The sequence below is a fragment of the Martes martes genome, assembly GCF_963455335.1.
Source record: "Martes martes genome assembly, chromosome: 8".
Classification (NCBI taxonomy): domain Eukaryota; kingdom Metazoa; phylum Chordata; class Mammalia; order Carnivora; family Mustelidae; genus Martes; species Martes martes.
The window spans coordinates 121,179,001-121,198,189 of NC_137895.1; the positions used below are offsets into that span (position 1 = coordinate 121,179,001).

At 41.5% G+C, this 19,189-nt stretch overlaps 1 protein-coding gene across 1 annotated transcript in view; it reads left to right on the plus strand.

Moving 5' to 3' along the window:
- Nucleotides 1-9,548: 9,548 nt before the first annotated feature.
- Nucleotides 9,549-19,189, plus strand: part of CACNB2 (calcium voltage-gated channel auxiliary subunit beta 2) — a gene marked incomplete at its 5' end in the record, with an annotated part of 377,082 nt that continues 367,441 nt past the window's right edge. The window contains 2 exons of the mRNA XM_080810102.1: nt 9,549-9,668; nt 18,402-18,494. Of these exons, the coding sequence (XP_080666228.1) occupies nt 9,549-9,668; nt 18,402-18,494 (213 nt within the window). The remainder of the gene's footprint in view (nt 9,669-18,401; nt 18,495-19,189) is intronic.

Genomic DNA, 19,189 nt, shown 5'->3' on the forward strand with positions numbered 1-19,189 from the left:
AGGGTCCTAGGATCGAGCCCCACATCGAGCTCCCTGCTCAGTGGGAAGCCTGCTTCTCCCTCTCCCACTCCTCCTGCTTGTGTTCCCCCTCTTGCAGTGTCTCTCTCTGTCAAATAAATAAATAAAATCTTTAAAAAAAAAAAACAAAAAAACAACAACAAAAAGAGGTGCCCTGCTTAGCTGTCTAGTGAGGAAGAGAGACAAATCGTCATTTTCATTCCAGTTTGTAAGTGCAAAAAATAAAAATACAAATAGCAAAGAAAGGCACTCCATCCCACCCTCAGGTGGTGAGGGTAAGCTTCCCAGGACAGAGTTTAAAAATGACCTGGGGGTAGCCAGGTGAAGTGAGGCATGCCCTCCAGGCAAAAGACAGAGTGACCAAGCATGAAACAGTGAGAAGTGAGTAACTCTTCGTCCAAGAGCAAGAACTTCAAAGATCGGCCTTGTTAATTGAGAAGCCTCATCCACTTACTGCCCAGTGATTTTTAGGAGGTTATTTTTCTGAGCCATAGTTTACTCTTCCATCAAATGGGAACAAGAGCATCTCAGAATTGTTATGTGAAATAAATGAAATAATTTATGTGAAGTCCTTAGTATGGTGCTTGGTACAGATTAAGCATTTGATAAAAGGCAGCTGCTATTAGCAAACTTAGGTAAATATGTGTTTGTCTGTTTGTTTGTTTTTAAATTCATCTTTTTATTTGCGAGAAAGAGAGAGCATGCACATAGGAGTGGGGGCTATGTGCCCCCACTGAATGTGGAGCCCAGTGTAGGGCTCAGTCCCAGGGTCCATGAGATCATGACCTGAACCAAACCAAGAGTCAGTCATTCAACCGACTGAGCCGCCCAGGAGTCCCTAAATATGTGTTTGAAATGCAGAACTAATACTGTCATGTTCATACAGGATTTCCAAAATGGAATGTTATATCTTCTTAGGAGTAGTCAAATAAAATAAATATTTTTATTTTATAAAAATAAAAAGTAAAATAAAAGTTAAATAAATAAAAGTAATTAAATAAAAGGGCAATAAATACATCTACCTGTATTTGAAGTTCTATTTCTTAACCTTGTTGGCGAGACACACTATGCAAAACTTTCTGAAAATTACACAGTAAAATCAATACAAAGACAACTTTGATAGCATTAGGTTGGGGAAGTATCTTTTTTTGGTCCTACTTCTCAATTTCCATTATGAGTGCTAAGGAAATATTAGGCTTCTCTCAAATATGAGGGAAAAAGGTTATTTTTGCAATTTGGTCTTCCTGAAGTCTTACCTGATTGAAGTTTTTTGGATTATTTATCGAAGATCATCATAAAGGTAAACATCGAGGAAGCATCCATATGCTTCCTTGTCCACAAATATATAGAAGAGAGGTAAATGATGAAATTCTATCATTTTTTAAAATACAAGTTCATTTCAGGTGGAATACTTTAATCTGTTACTAAATGACTCTGCCCCCATTTTATGAAGTTCTTGGGAGTCAAATGGCACTTTTTGTTTTTTTTGCTGATTCTCATTGTGGATTATTTTCTTGCATGTTTTTAATTTTGGAATTTGAATCTATGCTCATCAAGGCTTTAGGACAGAAGTTTCATATGCTTCTGCCGGTGTCCGTAGGACTCTAGCCACAGGCCTACCAGAGCTGCCTTGTACTCCGAGAACACCTTGCCCATGGGATTCTGCACTCAGCACTCAGAATTGTTGATGAGGATATACAGAAATTGAAACGTTTGTGCGCCCTTTGTGGGAATGTAAGATGGTGAAGGCACTGTCAAAGTGTGCTGGTTCTTCAAAAAATTAAAAATAGAATTACCATATGAACTAACAATTCCATTTCTGCATATATACCTGTCTAAGATCATTCTGGCAGCTTTAACGAAATGTCACAGGCTGGGTGGTTTATAAACAACAGAAATTTGTTTCTTACAATTCTGGAAGATGGAAGCCCTAAATTAGGGTGCCAGCATGGTCTGGTTCTGGTGAAATCTCTCTTCTGGGTAGCTGACTGCCTACTTCTTGCGATTATTGTCTCATGGCAGAGGGACAAGCCAGCTCTCTTTTGGAACAGCACGAATCCATTCATGAGAGCTCTGCCCTGATGACCCAAGGCCCTGCTTCCTGAAACCATCACATCGGGCATTAGGATTTCAACATACAAATTTGGGGGAGGGGGTACAAACACTCAGACCATAGCAATTACTCCCCAGAATTGAAAGCAGGGTCCTGAATCTGTACACCCATGTTCATGAGGAATTATTCACAATAGCTAAAATACGGAAGCCACCCAAGTATCCATTGACAGGAGGGTGAATAAAGCATAGTAGATACATACAATGGAATGTTATTCAGCCTCAAAAGGAAAGGTCATCCTGATGCATGATACAAAGCGGATGAACTCTGAAGGCATTATGCTCAGTGAAATTAGTCAGTCACAAAGGGACAGATCCTGCACAATTGCACATCGGGGGAGGTACCCAGAGTAGTCAAATTCAGAGGGACAGAAGGTAGAAGAGGGACAGAAGGTAGAAGAAGGTAGAAGAGGGGTAGAAGGTAGAAGACAGAAGGTAGGGGAGGGGAATGGGGGAGAATGAGGAGTGATGGTTTCATGGATATAGGATTTTAGTTCAGGAAGATGAAGAAAGTTCTGGAGATGGATGGTGGTGATGTTATACAAAGATGTGAATACACCTAAAGTCACTAAAATGCACACTTAGAAATGGCTAAGATGGTAAATTTCATATGTATTTTATCACAAGAAAAAAATTTTAAAATAACGAATTAAAAGAATCCAAAATTATATTTGTAGACTCCAACACTCCTTTCTCATTAATTGATCAAATAAGTAAACAAAAGGGAAAAAAAGTTCACATATTGAAGACCTGAAAAACACTCCAAGCAACTTAATCTAATCTGTTTTTCTCTAACATTCCCCCCAACACTAGAATACGAATTATTTTCAAATATACGCAAAAAAAATTCACCAAGGTAGATGATTTCCAGAACCACAAACATAAAGCCAACCTCATCGAATTTAAAATGACTGGGAATACACAAAGTGTATTCTCTGATTACGAAGGAGTCAAACTAAAAATCAAAAGCAGAAAAACGCTCATGTATTTAAAGAATATGTATTTAAATGTATTTAAAGAACTGACTTCCATATAACCCAGGGGTGAAAGAGGAAATCACAGAGAACATTGGCAAATATTCTGAATTACATGAACAGAAAAACACAAGTCAGAATCACTGGATTTATCTAACTAGGGGCTTAAAGGAAAATGTATAGGATCAAATGTTCATATTAGGACACAAGTAAAATATGAAAAGTTCTAAAATTTCATCTTAAGAAACCAGGAGAAAAGAAGAGAAAAAATAAGCCCAAACCCAGAAGAAGGAAGAAGATAGGGGGCACCTGGGTAGTGTAGTCACTTAAGCGTGGACTCTTGGTTTGGCTCAGGTTGTGATCTTAGGGTCATGGGATTGAGCCCCACCTCTGGCTCTGTTCTCAATTAGGAGTCCGCTTGACATTCTCTCTCTCCCTCTCCCTCAGCCCGTCCCCCTTGTGCTCTCTCTCTAAAATAAATAAATCTTTTTTTTTTAACTCTTCCATAGGCAAAACTTTTATTATCTTTTTATTAACATATAATGTATCATTTGTTTCAGGGGTACAGGTCTGTGAATCACATCCCTCCCGGATGTCCATCACCCAACCCCCCATTCCTCCCACCCCCCCTCCCCTCCAGCAACCCCCAGTTTATTTCCTGGGATTAAGAGTCTCTTATGGTTTGTCTCCCTCTCTGGCTTCATCTTGTATCATTTTTCTCTCCCTTCCCCTATGATCCTCTGTCTTGCTTCTCAAATTCCTCAAATTAGTGAGATCATATGATAATTGTCCCTCTCTGGTTGACTTTGCCAAGCATAATACCCTCTAGTTCCATCCACATTGTTGCAAATGGCAAGATTTTGGAGTTTGTTTTTTTTTTAATGGCTGCATAATATTCATATATGTGTGTGTGTGTGTGTGTGTGTGTGTATCTCACATCTTCTTTATAATAAATAAAGAAATCTTTTTTAAAAAGAAGGAAGAAAATAATAAATATAAGAGCAGAAATTTAAAACAAGAGAAAACAGAAAAATAAGAAAATCAATGAAATCTAAAGTTTATTTGAGAAGATTGATTGATAAGCCCTTAGCCAGAGTAATCAAGAGGAAAAGAAAGAATGAAAATTATTAATATCAGGAACAAAAAGGAAAATGTCACTGTAGAGCCCACAGACATTCAAAGGATAGTAAGAGAATACTTATAACATCTTTGTGTCGATAAAACTTGATAAAGATGAAATGGACAAATTTTTTGAAACACTTGAACTATCAAGGATCAAGAAAAAATAACCTGACTAGCCCCACATCAATTAAGGGAATTGAATCAATATTAAAAACACAGAAAACTCCAGCTCCACTAGTGAATTCTTCCAAATATGTACTAAAGAAGTACGACTAAGTATAAACTCTTCCAGAATATAGAACATGAAGAAACATGTCGCAACACTGGCCCTTACTTTATGAGGTCAGCATTCCCCTGATATATAAACCAAGATAAGGTAAATTACACTTAAAAAAAGTTAATTTTTTAAAAAAATTACTTATTTGTCAGAGAGAGAGAAAGAGCACAAGCAGGGGGAGCAACAAGCAGAGGGAGAAGCAGACTCTCGCTGAGCAAGGGGCCCGATGTAGGACTCACCCCAAGACCCTGAGATCATGACCTGAGCCAAAGGCAGACACCTAACCAACTGAGCTACCCAGGCATCCTGAAAGTTAATTTTAAAAGAAAAAAAAAAAATCTTTTGAGTAATGAAAGGATCACTAGGCTGGTTAGGTTTGGTATGACTTATCAGAAGACCTAAAGTAACAGAAGCTTAAGCAATCTAAATGCTTATTTCTGCCTCGCAAGTCTGAATGTAAGCAATTCAGAGCTGCTGTGGTGGCTTTGTGGTGCCATCAGTGACCCAAGCACCTTTCTTCCCCCTGCTCGTTGAATTTCAGCATGTGGTTTTTATGTGTCTTCATTGTCTAAAGTGTCCACTCATAGCTTAGCTAATACATCCACGATCTGGTCGTCAGCTGGAAGAAGAGGAATAAAAGCTTTTCTCTCCCTTTTATGGATACTTCTCGGTAGTCTGCAGAATGTAGCCACATAGCTGCATCTCGTTGCAACAGAGACTGGGAAATACACAGTCTTTTATTCTAGCTACCAATGTGCCCAGCTTAAAACACAGGTTGCATAAGAAAGAGACATGGACAGCTATGAATGAGCTGACAGCTCTATGTATGGAAATTCAGATGTGTTTCTTGATAATGCAGGTTTCCATAGTCTACAATCCTCTTGCTTGTTCTCTGATCCACAAAATATTTAAGACGTACTTATTAGAGCAATTGGACTTATCCTAATGAACATAGGGAATACTGATTTCTAATTCATAGATGAGATGATGTATATAAATCTTTCACACACAGCCTGGCACCTTGTATGTAAACAAAAGTACCAGTTGATATAACAGGGTTTAGGTGAGAAATTAATAACAAATGAATGTGTTTTATAAACTAAAAAAGTGCTATAGAATATTAGACACTCCAGAGTTCTGTCTTCTAGTTCTAGGAACTCGTGAAATCTTGATACTTCCATGAAGTCTTTTCTTTGGAAATGAAATTAAGCTTTCCCTGACTACTTGTATATTTCAGTTGTGACCTTTCACTACACACACACACACACAAACACACACACACATATCCCCCTTATACTGGGTTTGCTTGCGCCTTTATATGCTTTTAAACAACAATCTGTAATCACGACACTCATTTTATAGTGTAAGTTTACAAAAAGCAAATGTTAACTTTGTGGAATGCATCATAACAAGTTAGGTCAGTGGCGGATACAGGTGTATCTTTATGAAAGTGCTATATATAATGGCAGAGATCTGGAACCTAATGTGGTGAAAAATGATTTATTAAGTAAAATGAAAAACAATCACACATGGTGCTTATCTGTCCCAGAGAGCTCATACTCCAAGGTCTTAATATAGTCAAAATCTGCAAGGGAGAGAGGAGTAAAGTAATTGTAATCACTGTTTCTCTCACTTGGAGGGGAAGAAAAACCAACTCTTTTAAACTTCTGGCTTCCTTGGCCAGTGTTTCTTCCTGGCCCCCGTTCTCATTTCAGAGCATTAGTAATGCCCATAATATGCCTGTCCATTACAAGGGCTAATGAGCAGGCTGAAGTTTACATACAGCTTGAACAAATTAGTCATCTGCGTTTGAATGCCTCCACTGATGACGGTACATCCATTATTGCTAGAGTACATCTGCATAACTTTTAACATTGAAAAGAATTAGGCTTCACTTATCAAATTTTAGCATTTATCTGTGGCTTTTAAAAACTGCAAAAGTCAAGGTATATTAAAAACAAAACTGACCATGATAGAAGGCATCCCTAATAAGCTTCTCAAACCTTTTTCTTTTCTTTTCTAAGACTTTATTTATTTATTTGGGCGGGGGGGCACAAAGGGAGAAAAAGAGGGAGAAGCAGATTCTCTGCTCAGGAGAGAGCCCAACATGGGGCTCCATCCCAGGACCCCAGAATAATGACCGGAGCTGAAGGCAGAGGCTTATCTGAATGAGCCACCCAGATGCCCCTCTCAAACTTTTTTCTGTCTATATTTATTCTGCCAGTGTTTCCTTTTTTCCATAAGGGTAACATTGCCTTACATTTTATTTGAAACTTTTAAAAAGCAGACTAGAGTCTGAACAGGTACATTGCATTGTGTTACTGTTTGATACACTAATTAAATTAGCACAGGTTATAAAGAAAGAATTAATATAATGCTTTCATGGGAATTATGATTAGGTAAATGTCTTCCTATGTTAGGGCTTGCCAAGTTGTATGCTATGTTTTAAGACACATGAAGACAGATCATTTATTCATTCATTTATGCAACTTGTGTTTTCAGGCTTTATCTAAGTGCCCGACACCATGCTCAATGCTAGGAATACTAAAATGAGTAAGACACAATTGGTTGTTCTCAAGAGACTATGTAGTGGTGGAAAAAACATAAAAACAGTTTGATATAACTTAAATACTGGATCACACATGAACATTTATTTCAAAGTTTACTTGTCCTTTGGCGCAAACTTTACAGCCCCTTTGGCTATAAGTATTATTAAAAATTATTTTCAAGGTTGTTTTGCTATTTTGTGATCTCTTTAAAAACGTGATGAAAGACAAAATTCAATTTCCCTGACAATTATAATTAAAAGCGAATGCAGTTAAGTACAATATAAGAAATCACACAGATGTCTTGGGAAGACACCAAGTGTCATCCAACTGGGTGTTTTTAAAAACCATGTTAGAATCCTCCCTCCCTCCCTCCCTTCCTTTCTACCTTCCACCAACAAGTGTGTATTGATTGGTTTCTAAGTGCTTATTAACTAGACCATAAGCCCCAACAGACCTGGGTTTTGTCGTCTGTATTCCTCCAGTGGCACACAATGAAAGCTTGAAATAAACTTTATTGACTGACTATTGAAAGAACTCAGGGCAACTTAGTAGATTTGAATGTGCTCTGATGAATATGTGGGGCTCCTACCCACACAGCTTCCAGTCTACTAGAGAACTAGACTTCATGTTACCCCTGAAATTTGAACACTCTCTCAAGAGAACCAAATAGTTTTGTTAAATGAATAGACCTAGGAGGGTGATATCGTCAGCAGATCATGAAGTTAAAATAGACAATGAATCCAAAACTTTAAGTACAATATCTTTCGTATTTTTTGTGTATACATATGCACACATATACACATGAATACATATAAAAACATATGAAAACATATAAAAACACTACTGTTTCCCTCCAACCCCCACAATTCTTAGCCAGGGTTTTGCAGAGACTTCCAGCCTTGTCTAGAAAGCAAAGGGTGCCCTCTCCCTTGTCATGGGGCTGCTCACCCATATCCTAACCAAGAGCCTCCCAGCTTCCCAGTCTATTGTTTTTCAAAATATCATATTATCATTATTATTATTATCCAATATTTTAGTGCTTCTCTTTAACAGTCACTGAACTTTAAGTAAAAATGACACTTTTAAGGTCAAAGATTAGGAAAACCAGGGACCCAATGGATATGCCTAAATTTTTAACCTTACCAAAACCTATTCTTTCAGCCTGACTAAAATTAGCTTATGATGGAAATGGGTTTCAGCTGTTGATCTTTGAGATGAACAAGTACTGTGTCCCACAGTCATTTAATATACCCTGGCAAAATACAAAAGGCAGTTGAATCCTCGTGGACTACACTTCTGTATGTATATTTCATCACACCAAACCGTAGACGCCGTATTTTTTTTTTTTAGATTTTATTTATTTATTTGACAGACAGAGATCACACTGATGCCTAGACGACTGGTTCTCCTGAGTTTCGCTGCAGTAACCTTTGTTGAAAGAAGAGGTACGCTCGAGTAGAAAAGTGAGTCTTATCAGGAATATCTGAACGGAATGCTGTTTAAGTGAAATGTTCTTGCTCATGTCCACTACCCTCTTGACCAAGAATTCGGGATAGTAAAAAAGTGCTTATTTTGCCCAAAACGTGCCAGGAAGACTTCTCCACTTTGCAGAAAAAGCGCACTCCGGGGAAAGCAGCGCTGTTTGGCAAGGAGTCAGACAGGAGTCATGAAGGAAGAACTTCGGGCTGGGGCTGGGAAGTGGTGCTTTGGGACCTAGCGGAGGAGGCCAGCTGCGGATGCTCGGGTCCTCAGCCCCGTGTCTTTTCTGCGCCCCCCTCTCCCCCCGTCAGTGCCACCGTCAAGTGCCTTCCCGGGCTCACGCGCTGCCCCGGCAGACGCCCGCGCCCGGGGGCCGCCGGAGGCCTCCACGGATCCCAGGAGTCCGGTTTAGGAGCGGAGCCCCGGCGCTCTCCGCCGCTCCCGCCCGCGGGCTGCCAGGCTGCCCGCGAGGTGGCTGGGGAGCCGGGGGAGCCGGGCCCGGCAGCCCGAGCGAGGAAGCTCCCGGGCGCAAGGCCTCGCTTTCGTGGCTTTGAAAACTTTCCAGCGCGCGTGCCACGGAGACGCGCAGCGGCTGGGCCGGAGCCCACGCGGCCCGCGCCTCCCGCGGGGAACTTTTCGGCGCTCGGCTGCCTTGTCACTCTCGCTTTCCGACGCGCCTCCCCCTGGGCTCGCGCTCCCCGAGCTCCCTCCCTCCCTCCCGGCGAGGACCTTCCCGGCGCCCGCGGCTCCCGTCCCCGTCGCCGCCGCTCTGCGCTCGCCCTGCCCGGCCGCCCGGCCGCGAGCCCGCCCCGCCGCCCCGCCGCCGCCGCCGCCGCCCCCGCCCCGCGTCTCGCTTTTCAAAATGGCCCGGCCCCGTCCCGCGCCCTGAGAGCGGCGAGCGCGGCGCCGAGCCCCGGGCAGCCCCCGGAGCGGGCAGCGGGCGGCGGGGGGCGGGGGAGGGGAGGAGGGGACCCGCCGCGAGGGGCTGACTGCTCGCTTCCAGCCGACTTTTCGCCAATGGTCCAAAGCGACATGTCCAAGTCGCCTCCCACAGCGGCGGCGGCGGTGGCGCAGGAGATCCCGATGGAACTGCTGGAGAACGCGGCTCCCGCGGGGGCGCTCGGAGCGGCCGCACAGGTAGCGAGAGCGCCGCGCCTTCTCCTTTCTTTGTGAGCAGCCGGGGCGCCGACCTCCCGCTCTCCCGCCGCCTCCTCCGCTAGGATCCCTCGCCTGGCCGCTCCCTCCCGCCTGGGTCTCCTCCGCCACCCCCTCTCCCGTCGCCCTTTGCCACCCGCTTCTCCTCTCCTGGCGCCGGGGACCCTGCCCCTTCTCGCCGGTCCCTGGCTCTTCCGCGGCTTCCATTTTTCTCTGCTTCCGAAAAGCGAGTGGGAAGGGGCGGGGGAGACCTCCCGGTCTTCAGAGGCTGCCCCCGGGCTGCTCGGTCAGCCCTCCTCGCCCCTTCCCGGGAGAGGCACATGGAGAGACATGAACCAGGCGAGTGGACTGGACCTGCTCAAGATCGTGAGTCCGGGTGGGCGGGAGGGGCTCGGCTCCCCGCGGCTCCGGCTGCGGCTCCGACGCCGACCCTTCCGGGCGAGCTCGGAGCTGCGGTGGGAAGGGGGCGAGGGAGGGGGTAGAGGTGGGCAGGGGCACGTGGGGAGGGGGGGCTTCGGCCCGGGTCTCCGGGCGCAGCCCTGCCCCACCCCCACCCCCCGCACCTGGCTACTTCTGCCTCCTTGACAGCTCAGCTCCCCTCGCGCCGCTTGCCACCGTGCGCCTGCACCCCTCCTCGTTTCTTTCTCTTAAAGCGAGTTGGGGACGCGAAAGTTTTTATTTTTCCATTTCCCCTGAAATGTTGACCGTTCCAGGGAGCTTCAGGACCACCTTCCTCTCCGGTGAGGATTAGCGGTTTCTGGAAAAATTCCGGTTTGCTGCTCAGTTGTGAAATAGGAGATGTCAGTTGTAGGCGTTGGGCAATGATAAGGTGGTGGCTTTTACGTAAGGCTTTGGCAGGTACAGTTTGGATTACAGACACCTCCAGGTCTCAGCGGTAAGGAGTCTCTCAACTTTTATCCTAGCAGGGAAATGGCTTAAGACTCCTAGCTGTGGGGCCACTTGGCGAGTGCCGGGAAGAGGTTAGGGTTCTATTTCAAGCATTATTTGGGGGGAAATAACTCTTTGCTTAGCGATATGGGCTTGCTGATTTCAAGCCTACGTTTACTAGATGGTAAGTGTGGTGGTGACATATTCCTGTATTTACAAAAAACTTATAAATGTGGAGCTTTAGTGAACTTTCTTTAACCACCGGGAAATAACCTTGCTGACTTAAAACACATAATTCACTTTGATTTGGGATGGAGGAATAATGTAGAAACCAAGAAGTCGTGTAATGAGAAACCCATTTCTTTCATAAGGGTAGGACAGCTAGCTTTTTAGTCGGCCTTGGGCTGTTCCGCTGCTGAACCAGAGGGGGGACCTGTAACTAATCACCTACATTTCCATCTAGTTTCTGCCAGGGGACCTGAATTCTTACCAACACATGTCACATTTGTTCTAGGCTCCTGATTTTATCTAGACACTTAATCAGGTTAGATGAGAGTGAGAAATGTACTCAGAGAACTCTGTTATTCCAGGGTGAAGGTCTTGAATTTTGATAGAAGAAAGGACTCTTAAAACACCCCCCCCCTTTTTTTCTTTGATCTCCCTTCAGGGATTTTTCTTTTTCTTTTTTTTTTTTTAAGTTTATTCTTGTGATAAAAAGAGTTCTTGAATTTCTGGAGATCAAAGTTGAGGCTGACCGAAAGCATGACTGCATTTAGATAAGAAATACTAAATTCACTCAGTGATTTACGTCGTTAAATGTAAGTCAACAAATATTTGTTGTTACTTGCAAGGCGGAAATGATTCAGATGTGAGGAGACACCACTGCATTCTTCAAAGAACTGATATTCTAGAAGTTGCCAGTGTGACACCTGTATGACAATTGTCTGGTAGAGGACTGTAAAAGAAGTACTGAATCTTGGTTTCCAAGGAGTAAGGATCACAGAAATTCTATGCAGAGTAATCCTTAAGGGCTTCATAGAAGAGGTGGCTTTTGAGAAGAGAGTCAAAGGATGGGTGAGATTTGACCAGAGATTGTCAGAGAGATGGTGGGAGCCATACAGGAAGTAAAGTCACAGAAGTTATAAGTCTTTTCACATATTTCTCATGTGTAGCTTGAAGAGAGTACGGAACAGTACAGAGCAGGCATAGTTAGATGTTAGACTCACAAGGCAGTTTGAGGCTACATCTTGGAAGCGTTGGAACCAGTGGTGTAAGGAATGATGGAGAACCATGGAAGGGGTTCAGCCAAGGAGTTGCATAACAGCTTATTCAGAAGATTTACCTGGGAATATTCTGGAAGGTATTTTACAGTTTTAGAAGTCCAGAGGTGGAGCTGCCAGACAGGAGATTGGTGTAACAGTTTGGATAAGAGTTAATAAGGTCTAATCGGAAGGGACAGGAAAGAAAATGGAGATGACAGGCCCATGCATGGGACATTTCAAAAGACTCAATGTGCAGGACTAGGGAAGTAAGTGTACAAATACATGAGAGACAGGAAAAGGGGAGGAAAGGCTATTATAAGCAGGTTAGAGGTATAAATATTCAACTACATCCCCATCCATCCCTTTGCTTTCTCTACCTTCCAAAAATGAAAGCAGTTTTCTTTGAATTGTGTTTCTATCACCTCGATTATGTGAGGGGAAACATGGCCATGTTTATTTTATATCTAATAAATCATGGCATCACAGGGCTGTGAGAACTTGGCAAAGGCTCTCGTCCATCTCTCTGGGCAGGACAGGACAGCAGTAAAGCCCCCAGAAAAGAGGGGGAGGGGTCCAGCTCGGAAGCAGCCCCTTTTGCTGATACTGATACTTAGAAATGGAATTTTCACTTGCAAATGGTGTCTCTAAGCAATCTTTGCTTTTAAGAACCCTTTCTGTCTTACCTCTGGATTTTATTCCAAGTTCTGTTTGAACAAAGCAAAAGATGTAGATTCACAGACTGCCCATTTTCCTTTTTTTTTACGTTAATTAATCCTGCCTAGGGATGGGGCACTCTCCTACATTCCAAACCTTTCTCCAGCACACTGCCATAAACAACATGACTATTATTTCTTACGTGAGAGCCGAGTTGGCAACCCTAACTACAAATCCTGGTAAGTTCTGATTCAAGCAGATTGCATCGCTTTTTAGGGGGCCTGCCGAACAGCTTCAGTGCAAACTTGGACACGGTCTACTTCCAAAGTCATGGCGCTGATTACGTATTCTCCCTCCAAAGCTCCAAATCTGCGTTGTCCACTCCTGGAGCCACTAGCCACACGTAGCCCGAACTGAGATGTGCCATACATATAAAATACACACCAGATTTCAGACACTCGGTATGAAATAAAGAATACACAATAATCTTACACTGACGACAGGTGGCCGCGATAATGTTTTGGGTATATTGGTTTCAATAAGTTGTATCACTGCAATTAGTTTCACTTGTTGCTGCTTCCCGGTTTCATATGGCTACTAGAAAATTTCAGTGACATGTGGCTTGGCTTACATTTCCGCTGGACAGCGGTAGTCTGAAATACGGCACTGGTAATTCTCTGGGGAGTGGAATTGTTGGTGTAGGGAGGCTGCGTGGATGGGAAGCCGGTGGGAGGGGTTGAGAGTAGGATGGAGACACAGGAGGAGACGGAGAAGAAACAAAGCAGTATCCCAGCACGTTAGGCCTGAAAGAGGTTGTAAGCAGCACCTCTAGGCACACCTGAAAATGAACAGACAGTAACCAGAGGTCCTGTTTGCTTTGCTCCTAGCAACAGAGCCTAGCTGGTTCCACCCCGGCTGAGTTCGCCAGATGCTTTTCAAGCATGTCGTAGTAACACAGCCTGGTAATGGCAACATCTTGAATCACTGCAGCAAGGAGCTTTATCTAAAGAGAGCAGCAGCGGTCCTCCTGTGGCTCTTGAGCCGTGTCGGTACAGTTTTCCAGAAACGCTTGGACGTCCGAGGTACAGCTCGGTCTTCCGCAGTCTGCCAACATAATGATCGTGGGTCTTGTGTTCTATGTTTTCCTGGAACCTTCGCGGCTAACCCCCATGGCTTGAATGGTATTTTTGTTCTGGTGTTGCATGGGAGAAATTTTAAAACATGTCAATCAGAATTTCTGAGTGTGTTTTAAGACGTGAAATGTAATAACTGATTGAGTGATGTGGGGTTCGGTTGGTCTTGTAGATCTTATGGCTCTTTTCTTTCTGTCTTTCCTTGAGTGGAAAGGCTTAGTCTACCTGTTGCTGGATTTAATTCCATTGAATTAACACAATTATATAGCCTTGGTCCTTTCAAGAAAAGCTGAGCAAAATGTGTTAACCCCGTAGGGGGCGGTGGCACTCTAATTTCACAGTTACAATTACTTATGCCACCACCACAAGTAAAAAAGTCTGTCTCGGAGTTCTTTCCAGGCCTGCCAAAAGGCAGCTTATGAAGGGGGCAAAGTTCTCCTGCCCTCCCACTAGATGTTCTCTGTTTCCCAGCCTTGTCCCTCCTTCCTTCTCTACCTCCAGACCCCGCAAAAGAGTTCTTTTTATGCTGCCTCTTGATTCCTTTTTGCTTTTGTGTAAACGGATCCATATTGACAAGAACTGATGTCCTACCTCCCCTTTTCTAGGGAGGTAATCTCAATTACTTCACTCCAAGTAAAGGATCTGACAACCCCATTCATACTGCGCTGTCAGTAAATGAGGAGAATGTCTGATTTCTCTCTGGATCATTCTGGCTGCGTTTGTCCGCAACTCAGAGGGATAAATATCAATGAATGCTAATCGAGAGGGATGGAAACTAATTTCAGCTATCAGTATTATGCTCATAGGGAGCAATATGTAGGGAGGAGACTGTCACCCTATCTATCAACCACAGAAGCAGCATCATGCTTCAAGCTGTCCCCAGGGTCTGCCAAGCCAACTTTGTGTGCACGGGTGGGCTCAAATCTCCAACTGACTGGCACCTTCCAAAAATTAACTACTATTGTCCATTTCAACTTGACAGAAATTAGATTTCAATTACCTGTGAAATATAAACATTTATTTGCTGATTTTAAAGCTACACTCCAGTTTCAAAAATTATTTAGTAGCAAGGAGGACATTCATTTACATGAAGCTGTTACTTACCATCATGAGGAATGTCAGATATCATTTTAATAAGTCATTTATATATTTGTGGAAATTTCTTAAATTTTTGTTGTTGTTGTTTCTGAAATCTGATGTAGCTTGGTTGATGTTTTAGGAGAAGTAAAAGAATTCTGGTTTACGGTTTTCTTTTTCTCCTTTCTGCTATGGTGACATAATTTGTTTTCATGAAGTTTCATGTAACTAATAGGAAATGAATAGAAATTAGTGGCTTTTCAGACTGTGCTCCCAGAAGGACTTAGGGGTCTGCATGTGTCAGGAAGAGTATTATGGGTTATACTTTATGCTCCGGCCAAACCCAAACTCTCTTTCTCTTCTGCCTTTTACTTCCTGAAATCTGGGTGACTCTGATTGTGAACCGTTTCATATATTGGGTGTTTATATATTTAGTGTTGCTAAAAAAAGAATTTTGGAAAAACAATTGGTCCTAAAAGAGGCTGCATTTGAAGCAGCCCCTGAACTAAGAAAACTATACTTCTTTTCCAAATTGAGTCAAGTAAATATTTGAATAATTAATCTTTCCTGTCTTTCTCCATTTTGAGAAGATTTGGCCTTTATTTTTTTTTTCTTTCTTTCCTTTTTTTTTTTTAAATTCCTGCAGATGAAACACTCTAGTCCTCATTTTCAAGGATTTAAAGTAACTAAAGAAAAGTAATTCTAGCAAGATGGACTTAATTTTAAATATGCATTGGATCAAAGGGAACTTTGTTTTGTAATGGTGGTATAAATTTTCACTAACATTTTTTAAAAATACATTGAAATGGACTGTATTAGCTTTCCAAAAGTTGCTTTAATTTTTTTCCCTTGATCTTGGATATTGTTATAAAAAACAATAACAATTAACAAGGAGACTATGGAAGAGAAATAACTGCTCAAATTCATAAGAGAACAGAAAAGAGGTATCATTAAGCATATCTATTTTAGCTTTTAATATATATAATACATAATTAATAAGGATTTGCTACGACACTATTAAGACATGAACAAGTTAATACTTTGAATAAAGCATTCCCCATAAACTTAAGTGATTAAAGGACAATACAGCTTTTTCAAAGTTATCACAAGTTTACCTGGGATTCAGCCATAGTTGTGTGCCTGTGTGTGTGCAAACTGTGTGTTAGTACAGTCGAAAACTCTGATAATCCAACATATATACGTAGGTATATATTGTATAGGTAGCTAAGTGCATCCAAAGTAATACTTATGAATAGTATTCCTAGGGGCCTAGAAAAATTAATATACATTTAAAATGAAACACTTTTTAAATGTGTCTAATTTCTTGCAGAAAACTGTCTCCTGTAGGACTGAATGTCTGAAATTTTGTGTGGTTTTCACAGTGCCTGTTGTGCATTTGTGAACAGCCACGAAAAAGCTTACACACCAAAGCAGCAGAATAATAAAATATATTTATCATGAAAAATCTGAAGCAAAAGACAATGATAGAATTTCATATTCTCTTTCCACCCATTTCAAAATGGTATTGGAAAGACACATCACGATGGAGTAAGATTATATTTTGGCTTTGTTCTCAAAGATAATCTATGCCTCTCATGAAGAAAAACAATGTGTTTAAAAAAAAAGAAAGGAAAACCGTGTGCTTAACACAGGTTTGCCCCTCCCCGCCCCCATAAGAAACATGTTAGGCCTTAAAAAAATGCTTTCAAAGGTAATTAGTCTTTTCCCATGTTCAATAATATAAAAATATTTTTAATTTTAAAGAACTTTTCGTGCTTTATTTTTGTGTTCGTAGGCTTTGGAAGACACTTCTGTCCAAACCTTTATATAATAATTGGAAAAGGAAGAATGCTCTTGAAAGAATGTTATTTTTCAACAGTTTACTGAATAGTGTTTACATAAGTATAAAGAATAAGCTGCTAAGTGAGAAGAACCTTGTATGATACACTGTGATAGCCCGGGCTAGGTTGTCTTTCCTTTTATGAAGTTGAGAGTTAATTAAATGCCATGGAAACACATTTGTATTATATAAATCCTGTAGATACTTGAAAGAGAACAAACATGGTTAAGAAAAATTTTTGCTTTAAGATTGTACCACCCTCTCACTGATTGCAAAGTCATCTAAGTTACTCATAACACAAATGTTTGTAATAGATCTTAGTTTGCCTAAGTACTACGTATACCATAGTTTATAAGATATTTCTTTTTTTAATGAAAACCATCTGTGTATACCAAATACAACAAAGTAGTATTTTCAAAACCTGAACTCTGCAATTTACTCGGCAATTTAAAAAAAGTTAACTTTTGTAAATGCTGATAATCTCATGAAGTCTTTTTGAGCCTAAGCATTCTCAACATGTTATGTCCTTCACCCCAGCTCTACCCCACTCTTCCAACCTGTATGTGGATTTTACTTTTAAAAATATCATTCTGAGCCCTTATCATTTACTAGGTCTTACACTAAATGCTATAAATCTATTATTTCATTTAATTCCTAAACCTGTGAAGTAAGTAGCAATATGCCCATTTGAAGGATGAGAAGACTGGTGTTTGGAGCAGTTAAGATATTCGCTCGCGGTCTGTGATGGCAGAATTCCAGCCTATGTGCTTTGCACCTTAAGGCACAGTTTTGAGCTATTTTTCAGTTATATGTTAATGGCCAGTATTTGCAACAACTTTACCTATGCTGGGCATTAAACAGAGATTGAGGCATTGTTTGTTCTTAGTGCTCTGAATGTAAATAGATAATAATAGAAAAAGCAAGTTCATTAGCATATGTTCGAGCTTGGCTCTATCTTGGTATGGAAGCAAATGGTCTTACTCTTAACCTCCTGTTCTTAAATGCTGGTCTTATTATTGCTATTATTCTATAAAATTACCTATTTATCTAATTATTCTATAAAATTTATTTTTCTCACATTCTCAGCAAAATCACCAAGTGATTTTGATTTTCCTATCACATTCAAATATTACCACAATGGGCCAGACATTTTTATAAGGCACTTCAATTTCATCCAGTTCATGACCACTTACAGAAGCCTTTCACCACTTCTGAAGCCGTTTCTAGATCCATACGGTCAGGGGAGGAATTGGCACCATGTTTTCATTCATGTTCCATGTAGACCCGTGTGTGTGTGTGTGTGTGTGTGTGTGTGTGTGTGTATTTCAAGGTAATCAGAATTCATATTATACAGTATTCTTCAGCTACCATATAGTTCTACAAGTAGCTATGGGATTACAAATTAAAACATGAAAAAAGCAAAAATGGAGGCCCAGTGGCACTGGAAACGGCATCTCAGGGTGCACAAAACTGTTGCATTCATGCTGTCGGAGAGGCTTGGACTCATGATCTTTTCTCTCTCCTTATAGCTGCAGCTCTGCACTCTCCTGCCCTGAAATGTTTGCTCTTAAATGTTTTATCTTTGGTGGCTTTGCCTCTTGACGACCCATATGTGAACAGATAACATAATTTGTTTTAATTCAAGAATTACTAAATGCTTTGTCTAGAAACCTCTTCTCCCTATTAACACACTGTTTTGAAATAAATACTTGTGATTCCAGCAATAATAATTTTCAAACAATGCCCATATGATGGCAATTTATATTTTGTTTTGGTTTTTGACTTCTTCCTAGCAGTAGGCCTAGATTTCTCATTTGCCTTTTTTTTCTTTCTTTTTCTTTTTTTTTTTTTTTTTTTGCAGTCATATGGAAAAGGAGCTAGAAGGAAAAACAGATTTAAAGGATCCGATGGGAGCACTTCCTCTGACACTACCTCAAATAGTTTTGTTCGTCAGGTAAGAGAGCTTTTAAAATTTCTGGTCTGGAGAAGTATATTCAAATGAATTTTGTTGGTTTTTGTTTTGTTTTGAAGGTGATTTTATACCATTATCCTTAAGACTTCTATGGTGTTGTTATACTTACTTCTAGTTGAAGTGAAAAGTGTGCCATTTCGTGTGATAATTAAAATATTTAAATTTTAAGTGAGACCGTGCGATAATTACAACCTTTCCTGGCAAGTTGGGCTTGCCAGGGAAAAGGATTTCTTCATAACAAAATGAGGGAACTCCAGCAGAAATGATTACAGATTTGGAGGTTTTCTTCGGCTTCGGAAGAGGGCATCTCAGTGGGTATCTGTGTGGCCAGCTATGAAATCGAAATACTGGTGTTCCTCTCGCCTGGGTTTTCTTTTGCCCTCTTGGGGTTCGGACTGTCAAAGAGGAAATCGTGTTTCGTCTTGGAATGTTTGAAGCTACTAAGGTTAAATAAAGCGCGTGCTATCTTTGAGGAATAATCTAAACTGCCTTTGGAGACGTAGCCTTTATGCCAGGTACCAGGCAGTGTAGTCCTGGGCAGCAGTTTCCAGCCGTCCCCTGAAAAGTCAGCATGAGCACCTTCCACGTACGAACATTGGTATGTGCTAACAGAAGGGACTGGAACGACCAGAGGAAGAGCACAGGCAGCCCCATCACTGAGGACAATAGGTTCTGCT